Here is a 10,951-nt window from a genome sequence, read left to right on the forward strand (position 1 = left end):
TTATTGTGTCTGTATGGTCAACTCATGCTACCTGATTGCTGGGGACTTCTTTGGGGGACAGAGAATGATAGGATTCTAGCAGTGGGGACATGAGTTGGTGGGAACCCTCTTGCCTTGCCCTGGTCTGAACCCCTCTGCTAAAGTCTAGAAGAGTCTGCTGCCAGAATAGCATTTAGTACTGTTGAGAAGTCCTAGTAGGTTGACTCACAAGCTTTGATTTTGCCCAGAAATGCACTGCTTGGTCTCTAGCACACCCTAGAGGACTTTACAGTCAGAACCTGAAGTTTCCACCTATTGTTGTGGAAGGAGTGTTTTGTTGCTCACTGTGGGGAGGATTTAGCAAGCTTCCCTGAAACATTTACTCAGGCAGCCGGCTGAATCTGGGCATCTTCCCACTCCTGGTAAACTGAAGAATTAAGATAGGATTACCTTTATAGTAAATGAATGATAATTCTAATTTATAGTGACATCTGGAAATATTTGGCATGTCAAAAAACAGACATCCAAACTATTGAGCTAATTTAACGAGGAACTCAGATTAATAAAGGTGACTTTTACTTGAAAGATTACTTGATTAAAGGATCTGGGGAGACTTGGGGCTATAAAACCCATGTCGGGGGCTAGAGTGCTAGGTTCAGTCCCCTGTACAAATAAGAATAAAACGAATATGATCCCCTAAGACAAATTCTGTAATGTACATAAAGTTCCTGAATTATAAAAGGTTTGTTTGCATACACCCATAATCCCACTTTTCCTTGGAGCACATACACAGAGGAATACAGTGAGTGGCCTACTGGTTCTTCGTCTCTTTGCAGGCATTTTGTGTAAGCTGGTTCGGGACTGGTGGAAAGGTTTTCACTCTGGGCTTGGGCAAAGCCGGAAGGACCATTGTTTGGGTTACTGCATGGAGAGAGATGTCTACTGTCCGCCTTTGTTCTTCTTGTGAAGACAGTGACCACAGCTGGGATTACAGAATAGAATGCAAGGATATGTAATACTGAGAAATCCCAGAGTTCCTTTATTTTTCTATTAAAAAAGCTGAACAAAAAAATTTAAAAGCATCCATTCAAGGACTAAAATGAAAATAAGATCGATGGAAACAACATTTTCCCCCCCTCTGAGGTAGATATGGCTATTATATTTTCTCAGCATAAGTAAAATGGGCCAAGAGGGTATAAGTTGGGTAGAGCTCTTGCCGAACGTGTGCAAGATCCCTGGTTTGAGCCCAGTGCCACCAAAAAAATCCTTTAACTGTTTGTCTTAGACAGGGTTTTACTGCTGTGAAAAGATACCATGACCAAGGCAAGTCTTATAAAGGATAACATTTAATTGGGGCTGACTTCATCTGAAGGCTGCTAGCAGAAACTGGCTTCCAGACAGCTAGGATGAGGCCTTAAAACCCACATATTCACCTACTCCAACAAGGCCACACCCACTCCAACAAGGCCACACCCACTCCAACAAGGCCACACCTACTCCAACAGGGCCACACCTTCTATTAGTGCCACTCCCTGGGCTGAGCATATACAATCCATAACACTGTCACGGCAAAAATTCTAAGTGTAGAAACAGAAAGTTGGTGTGGAGAGCTGCTCCATAAACCACCCTGGCTTCAGGAGGAAAGCTCAGGAACTGGGTTTTGTAGAGGAATATCCTGTCTTTGTGCATGGATGCATCGGAATATAGATGTGGTAGAGTCGCCATGCTTCCTGTGCTCCAGCCTTGACCACCAAGATGACACAGTGGCCCCAGGAAGGAATAGTCGTGACATGTTACAGCCCCCGTCTCTCACAGTGCTCAGAAAGGCCATCTGCATACATACTATTTTTATTGCCAGGGAACCAAGCGGCAGCATTGTTGAACTAAATGCTGGGGAGACAGCTGGGCGTGCCTACACTGTCACTGTGACCTCAGAACTCACAGTCCACTATGCTCCAAGAGGAAAGCTCTTTCCTTCAGAGGCAAAGCTGAGCCCTCATGGTCAGCAGAGAGCTTGTGTACTGTCCTTTGGCAAGACAGCGCAATTTAATCTAAGAGCCACCAGATGTCTCCCTGACCAAACAATATCCCAGTCCACAGCCAGAACCCAAATTCTCTTCATTATTTTTTTGGCCCTTGGTTTTTTTAGGGAGTGGTGGGAAGAATTCTCTGACAGCCAAAATAAAACCACCATATGGCCTAGCTCTACACTCTTTGGCACATGTCCAAAGGAGTCCACATTCTAGCTCATTGCTGCTCTATTCACAGTATCTTGGAAGGGGACACAACTGCTCAATAGATAATAAAAGTACACGCACGCGCGCGCGCGCACACACACACACACATACACACAGTGAAATACTATTCATTCATAAAGAAAAATGAAATAAATCTTACAGATTAATGAGTGGAGCTAGAAAATAGGCTATTGAGTAAATTAACCCTGACCTAGAAAAACAAAGGTCCCAAGTTCTCTGTCACTAGAGGCTCTCTGCTCTAAATCTTTAGATGTAAGTTTGTGTCTTAGAGCTACTGCAGAAACAAGGGAAAAAAAATAAAACAGAGACCTTTGCCAGGGTAGGGAGTGTTGGAACATTAGAGAAGGGTATAGCAGGGTACAGGTGATCTGGTTGACAAAATGGGAAAAGTGGAGAGGATGAAATGCTGTCTTCTGGTGTCTCAGGGCACCAGACACACACAGGGCACAAAAATACATGTGGGCAAAACACACATACACATAAAATTAATCTTTAAAAAATCTAGTTTAACTATTTATGATTTATGATGATTTGCATATGCTTGGCCCAGGATATGGCACTATTAGAAGGTGTCACCTTGTTGGAAGAAGTGTGTCACTGTGTGGGTGTGGGTGGGATTGAAAACCCTCCTCCTAGCTGCCTGAGGATGCCCCGTCTGTTCCTGGCTTCATTTGGATAAAGATGCAGGACTCTCAGCTCCTCCTGCACTATGCCTGCCTGGATGCTGCCATGTTCCTACCTTGATGATAATGGACTGAACCTCTGAACCCGTAAGCCAGCCCCAATTAAATGTTGTCATTTATAAGACTTGCCTTGGTCACGGTGTCCATTCACAGAGGTAAAACCCTAACTTAGACACTATTGCACTTGTATTCCTTGTTTTCTTTGGAATGGAGGGGTTTCTGTTTTGTACTCTTTTGGGCTCAATGAGACATCAACTGGCCTTATTGATTTGGGCCAGGAGCAAGGCAGGAATAAGAGGCTGCTCACTTTAGAAGCTGGGGTCGGGAAAGGGGAGGAATGGGAGAGACTGAACTAGTGTGCTACCTCCTCCCAGTTCCATCCCACCCAGGTCCCTAGTCTATTGTATAGTGCTGCTCAGGTTAGAAACAGCATTGCAGACACACCCAAACTGTGCTTTACTGCTTTCCTAGGCACACCTCAACCCAATCAAATCAATGGTCAGTATTGAGCAAATGAACTGATTATGGGACTCACCCTTGTGTCAGGAGGTGGAGGTAAGAGGGTCACAAATTTGACACACACACACACACACACACACACACACACACACTCGTGTTCAGGACACAATCCTGAATTTATTTCTGCGTGATTTTTTTCTCACTGCATATTTTCACTTCTTGTCTTTTGGGATGTTGTCTTAGTTTGGGTTTTACTGCTATGAACAGACACTACAACCATGGCAACTCTTGTAAAAGACAACATTTAGTTGGGGCTGGCTTACAGGTTCGGAGGTTCAGTCTATTACCATCAAGGCAGGAAGCAGAGCAGCGTCCAGGCAGGCATGGAGTTGGAGAAGCTGAGAGTTCTACATCTTCATCCAAAGGAAGACAAGGGCATACTGTACTCAGACAGCTAGGAGGAGGGTCTCCAAGCCCACTCTCATAGTGACACACTTCATCCAACAAGGCCATACCTCCTAATAGTGCCACTCCCTGGGCCAAGCAAATTTAAACCAACACATTCCAGTCCCTGGCCCCCATAGGCTTATTCAAACACATGAGTTTATGGGAGCCATACTTAGGCATAGCATAATGTAAAGTATGTTTAGTCCAACTTCAAAAGTTTCATAGTTTATAAGTCTCAACAATGATAGAAGTCCAAAGTTCAAAGTCTCTTCTGAGATTCATATAATCTCTTTACTGTAATCTCTTATGAAATCAAAGTCAAAAAGCAGATCTGATACCTCCAACATCACAGGATCTACATTACCGTTCCAAAAGGACATAGTAAAGAAATCCTGGACAAAAGCAAGACCAAAAATCAGTTGGACAAACTCCAAACTCTGCATCTCCATGTCTGGTGTCCAACTCCTTTCAGCTTTCCTGACTACAACACAATTCTTTATCCTGGGCTGGTTCCATTCACTGTAAGCAACTTTCCTTGGCAGATATCCCACAGCTCTGGCATCTCTAACATCTTGGGGCCTCCAAAGCAACTCCAGCTTTATAGCTTCTTGTTCCAATGTCTGGGATCCACCCATGAGCTGGGCTTCCCAAAAGGGTTTGGATCACTCCTCCAACTCTGCCCTCTGTAGCACTCTAGGTCCAGGTTGACTCTACTCTACTCCACTGCTGCTACTGTTTTTGGTGATCATCTCATGGCACTGCCATCTCCAATACACTGGTTTTCCATTGCAACTAGGCTTCACCAATAGCCTCTCATAGGCTCTCCATGATACCAAGCCTCAACTTCTTTGCATGAGCCATTCAGTCCTGGGTGGTTAACTGCATCTGAGGCTGCACCTCCACCAATGTCTTTCCCTGGCCTCTCACAGAGCCAACCCTCAGCTGCTCTCCATGACCTCTTCATTCTTTTAAAGCTAGTACCACCTGGGTGATATTTGTCCATCACCAAGTCCAGCTGCAGCAGGAGCTTCAACCTTAGCTATCTCTGGAACACAGCTTCTTTGTGCTCTCAGAAAACACATCTCAGAAGATTTCACTTCAGTGATGCTGGTCTCTTCTGAAAGAGCCAGAGTTGGAGTCAACCTGAGGCCAGTAGGAAAATCCCACCACAGATCTCTGAGCACAAGGACCCCTCCCTTCCAGGAAGGAAAAAAAAGCTGGTTTAGTTCCTGGAACAGCTGCAAGCCAAACGGTCACACAAAGCTACCTGACTCCCAACTGAAGGTCCTGAACAGTACACTGAGTCGATCTGAAAGTTGTTTCTCTCCACCAAATGTGCATAGTACCCTGCCTAGTTACCACTGTGCAAATTCTGCCCCAATTGTTTGCAAAGTATATAACTCCCTGTTAGAGTCTGCTCAGGGTTGCCTCTCTCCAAAGGGAGGCAACCCCAGCACATTGAAGTAAATCTCTTGCTTTTGCATTGATCACCACCTTTGTGGGTCTCATTCAAGGGGTCCCAGAAGGGGTTCAATTTGAACCCCACATTTCTTAATCACCACTAATTCCTTAGCTCCAGATAACCAGCATCAATTGTCCCAGTAGTCCCTTATATTCTTGACTCTAAAGCCAGACCAAACGGCCGCAGCTGCTGAGTTCTGCTATTTTTGGGAGCTGGAGCATAGCGCCCATTTCATTATCATCAGCTGCCTGCTTTCCACCTGCTTCACTGCCTAGGCTTGGCTGTCCTGGAACTTGCTTTGTAGATTGACCTTGAACTCTGAGATCTTCATGCCTGTCTCCTTGGATTAAAGGTGTGTACCACCATGCCCGGATTTAGGCTTTTCTTCACCTAGAATTTGCTCTGTCCCAGTCTGTGATTGAATTCGGAGATCTGTTTGCCTTTGTCTCCTGGGATTAAAGGTGTGAACCACCATGCCTGGGCCAAAGCTTTTAATGCCACTATTGCTCAAGATCTGGATCAAAAGCCTGTGCCCTCTATATCTGGGCCATAGTCCATTCCAGATTAAGAATCTGAATGAAAACAATAATTAGGTCATAATAATGTTTAAATATAACTATCCCTTCTTCAACTGCAAAAGCATAAGTTTAGATGGGTGGGATCTTGCCCCAAGGTCACTACTCCCTAAATTCTATTTAATAACCTTTAACACAGAATTTAGCTTCACTCTGTTTTCTTTGAGCCATACATTTTGTATTTTCCTTTTCTATGTTTGCTACTTTTCATTAAAATGCTCTTCATCAGATTGAACTTTAGTAACCACACAACAGAATTTATGCCAGGATGTTTTGAGAATTTCTTTGTCAAAGCAATTAATCTAAATCTGCTCCCCTTAGCCTCAGGCTGATTCTTCAGACAATGGCAAAAAACAGCCACATTCTTCACCAAAATATCACAAGAACAGTCTCTAGGCCACATACTAAAAGTCTTCTCTGAAACCACTTGAGCTAGGTTCCCGCAGTTCAAAACACACTCAGGAACACTCTTCCAGGCTTCTACTGGTATGGCCCATTAAGCCCAACTTAAAGCATTCCACTAGTTTGCAAAGCCCCCAAGTCCATATTCCTCCAAACAAAAGCATAGCCAGGCCTATTGCAGCAAGACCCCAGGCTCTGGTACACAACTTCTGTCTTAGTTTGGGTTTTACTATTCTGAACAGACACCATGACCAAGGCAACTATTATAAGGCCAACATTTGATTGGAGCTGGCAAGCAGGTTTAGAGGATCAGTCCATTATCACCATGGCAGGAAGCACAGCAGTGTCCAGGCAGGCACCTGGAGGACCTGAGAGCTCTACATCTTCATCCAAAGGAAGTCAGGAGCAGATTGTCCTAGGCAGCTAGCAGGAGGCTCTCAAAGGCCACCCTCACAATGACACATGTCCCTTTGACACCCTCCAACATGGCTCCACCTCTAAATAGTGCCACTCCCTGGGCCAAGCATGTTCAAACCACCACAGATGTCTTTATGTAAAGATGGGAGGTCCTGGGTTATGTTCTGTTTTCCCCCTCCCCTCCCCTTTCTTTCTTCCTCCCCCTGTCTCTCACTTGTGTGTGTTTCCCTACTACATTTCATTCATTTTCCCCCTTTCTTTGCATTCCCTCTTTCTCTATCATGTTTTTGTTATTTCTTTCTTACTTTTACCCTGCCCTCCTCTTCTCCACCCCAGTTCATCCCTTCCCATTTCATTATTTTCCATTAATCCTTCACACCACTGCATTTTATCTCCAAGTTCTTAAAATACCACCCCCATTGCCCATTGATAACTCCACAACTTCTAAGGGTATTCAGAAAACACACATACCTAAGATTCAAAACTAGCATCCACACACAAGAGAAAACATGGTTTTTATGAGTCTGGTTACCTCATAATGATTATGTCCAGTTCCACCTGGCTATCTGCTAATTTCCTAATTTTCTGTTTTTTAATAGCTGAAAAGTATCCCTGTGTGTGTGTGTGTGAGAGAGAGAGAGAGAGAGAGAGAGAGAGAGAGAAAGAGAGAGAGAGAGAGAGAGAGAGAGAGATATTTTCATTATTTAGTCATCCACTGAGAGGTGTCTAGGCTGTTTCCACTTTCTGACTATTGTAAATAGAACAGTAATGAACACAGGCGAGTAAGTAAGTCTAGAGTAGGATATAGGGTTCTTTGGGCATGTTGCCAAGAGTTTTATAGATAGATCACATAGTTGATAGGCCTTTTTCTAGCTTTTTAAGTAACTTCCACACTGATTTCTGTAGTGGCTTTGCCAACTTGCAATCCCACCAGCAGGAAGTCCAAAGTTGGTCTCCAAAGTGGCAGTGGTGGTGATAATTTCCTAAACAGAAGGACTCTGGGTTAACAGAAGGCTAACAGAAACTTAAATTCAGCATTCCATAGGAATCATATAAGGCAGCTTTCTGTTTATCAGGAAAACCACTACATTCCTTATGTGCCCTCAACAGTCAACTACAAGATACAAGAGCTTCTCATTCCCGATTCATCTGAACAGGTCGCATCAACTCAAAGACCCCCATCTTGCTAACTATCATATCAAATCTGCTTGCTTTCCCACTGAGCTGTCATCCTTTATTGTTGGAGACAGCTTGTTTGTTTCCCCAATCAACTTTTTTTTCTGTCTATGAAGTGGTCCAATTGGGCAGTTTCACTGTGTCCTCATGGATACTTTCTTGTGACCCAGATTCATGGTGCTTTCAAGTATGAAGTGGTAGTCCCATGCTACCAGTTGCTGCCTGAGTAGAATTTCTGTTGGGAAAGCCACCCTAGCATGTTTTAAATAGAGAGTTTGTTCCCACTACCAATTAGATTAAGTGGCTTCCCTCGGATGCTGTAAGAGCTCCTGGATACCTAGGAGAACAGAGCCCAGGTGTCCTCCATCTGACTCATTATTGATCCCCCAGTGTCTAGAACGGCCAGGACCTTCCTGTGACAACTGAAACATCATTTTTCCAAAAGCTCTTTGGCTTGCAGTAAACACATTGATCTTGTTCTTGTGCAGGCTGTTTTTTATTTTCACCTATTTTTCTCATCAAGGTTCACCTTTTCTCTAGATGAGGTCATCCTTTGGTTCAGAATGGGCCAACTCTGGAGGTAGCAACCATGATTTTAGCTTGTCGTTGTGCTGCCCATCTACAGTCTGAGCTGTCTGTTTTTATTTTTCATCTCAATTATGAAAACCTTTTTGGCACTTCTAGAAGCTGCAAAGTGTTTATGCCCTGTGAAACTCTCAAGTCTTTGGAGCTTTTTATCCCTGGATCCTAGAGAAGATTGGGTAACAAAAGCCAAATGTAGAGAGCCCAGTTGTTCTCATGGCTACAGTGTCAAAAGGAACGAATGTTTTTAAAAGCTTCCCATTAAGCATTCAAGGAAGGCCCAGTGGGCGTATTAGGGTCCCATTTGGGGTGGGTGGAAGGGAAAAACCTCAAAGTTATTTTTCTACTCCTTACAGGCAGCTGTGGCCAAGAAAATCTCAAAACATTTCATGGCTTGGATGTGAACAGTCAAAAGCAGTTGCTGGCAGTCATTCTAAGTGGATTTGTAGAGTAGACTTGATGAAAGAGATGAAGGCCTGGGGTCTGTTAAGAGATCAAGGCATTTGGAATCTATCCATTTTATAGTGTTTTGTCATAGAGGTCACTCATAAGCTAGGAACAAACATTCTTGTTGGTCTATACAAGGGGGTGGATAGGAGAGCAGGGGACAGGAATTGACTGAGCTTGGTCTTAGGATCAAGACCGTAAGCCATGGGGAACGGTAGAGATGAAGGAGGACGATGCAAGAAGGGGTGAGCGGGAGGCTGTACCCTCATCCTTACTATAAAGGTAGAATGATGACATGAGGTAGTAGACAAAAAAAATGAGTGGAGAAGTCATCTTTGGGATGATGGCTCAGAGTGAAAACTTTCAGTGTGAAGGAGGGGTTGTATTAGGGCTAACCATTGATCAATGTAGGGGAAATGGTCTGGGTATCAGGGCTTCCTGTAACCACAAGACAGACAGGTCTAGTGATGTGGGGTCTAAGAACCATTGGGTCGTGCCTATGCCATAAGGCGGCCAATTTATGGAGCTTTCTTGGTGACACTGACTGTAGTCATCACCAAATCCCAAAGAGAAACCTTTTTAAACATACATTGGAGAGGAGGCAGTTGAGTGACTGAGCTTCCCCCAACCCCATGTCCGAGTGACTGAGCTTCCCCTCCACCCCATGTCTGAGCTGGAATTAAACAGCACAGTTAGCAGAACAACAAAGGAAAGGAGGAGGTGTCAAAAGATTGTTCCAGCGTGATGAGTCTGTGGGGTTGAGAAGGTAATCCCAAGGGATCTGGAACCAAGGAGACCAGGAGTTAGAAGAGACAGGGGAGGGGAAATGTGGTGGAACCAGGAGGAAGTAGAGAGTAGTTTACCATATGGCTAATAGAACCATTAAAACAAAACAAAAAGAAAAAAATAAAGGTTGGGTTGCCTGTCCTAGTGTAGGTGACCAGGGCAGAAGAACTACTCCAGAGGAAAGAAGAAAGAGTGCCCAGGTTGGCTTCTGGTTGCCATTAACCAAAGTGAGATCTGGGGGATGGCTGGCTCACCCTCTAGTCTCCAAGGAGGTTCAGAGGAAAGTGGAGAGGCACAGAACAACAGCTGAGGCAGAATTGGTATGTTGTACTGTCCAGTCAGTCAGTCATCCACAGAAATTTCTGACCAGAACATCCTAAGACTACAATCTTGACTTTTGGAGGAAGGTGCCAGAGAGGAATCTTCATCAGGATTTATTAGACCAGACCAGAGATCTAGCCTATATATCAGAACCTACCTCTTGGGAGGTCAAGAAACACAGTGTCCATCTTAGAACTGGTCTCCAGTCCCAGTATGAGAGGCACAGGGCCCTGGAATGTCTTAGTAGATATCTCCCTTGTAACAGCTCACCAATGGAGAGAGCCAAAGTGTAGCTTAGCATTGAATGACTGTCTCATTGAGGCCTCCAGATGTCTCTCATCTTACAGACACAGGAGAGTGCCCTTCAGTGATAGTCAGATTGAGACTTTATTTTCATACCAGGGGTAGAAGGTTCAGTAGTTTTTCCTAACAGAGACTTTAACAACTCTGGTTTAGTAAAACAACGGACTTCTTGGAGCTGCAGGGGTGACTGGACTAGAACAGTCTGCTCAGCCGAATGTGGTTAGCAGGGCCAGGGAGCAGTTTGGTGAAACACACAAACTGCAGTAAGCTAGAGGAAGATGGGATTGCCTTGGTCAGCTCACTATCTTCCTGAGTTTGAGGACTCAGACTAACTCAGAGCTTTGATGATTATAAGAAAGTGGACTATCTGAGTTGGGAAAGTAAAATTAATTATTTTAATTAATTAAGATAAGTTAGGAAAAGCCACGATGTCTCTATATGCTTACATTTAGGAAGCAGGCGTAGAGATATTCCTATTGACTCATTTGAAAAGACATTGGGGGAGGGGGATGAGATGTGGGGTTGTGGAGGGGAGGCCTGGAAGGAAAACAACATTTGAAATGTAAATATATGAAAAAACAAAAAAATTGATTTCAAGAGAAATAAAATAAAATAAAATTTAGTGACATGGCTAAAGAGAAGGCACAGTGATTA

The 10,951-nt window shown here is 44.1% G+C and overlaps 2 protein-coding genes across 3 annotated transcripts in view; both read left to right on the forward strand.

The window, feature by feature from the left end:
• Positions 1-1,056, forward strand: part of Atp7b (ATPase copper transporting beta) — a 74,267-nt gene extending 73,211 nt beyond the window's left edge. For all 3 annotated transcript variants that reach the window (XM_087587468.1, XM_087587469.1, XM_087587466.1), the window contains one exon: positions 816-1,056. In XM_087587468.1, coding sequence (XP_087443594.1) covers positions 816-995 — 180 coding nt within the window. In that variant the 3' untranslated portion in view covers positions 996-1,056. The remainder of the gene's footprint in view (positions 1-815) is intronic.
• Positions 1-10,951, forward strand: part of Erich1 (glutamate-rich 1) — a gene marked incomplete at its 5' end in the record, with an annotated part of 52,793,804 nt that overhangs the window by 47,233,553 nt on the left and 5,549,300 nt on the right.

Source organism: Rattus norvegicus, chromosome 16, assembly GCF_021556685.1.
Source record: "Rattus norvegicus strain SHRSP/BbbUtx chromosome 16, alternate assembly SHRSP_T2T, whole genome shotgun sequence".
NCBI lineage: Eukaryota > Metazoa > Chordata > Mammalia > Rodentia > Muridae > Rattus > Rattus norvegicus.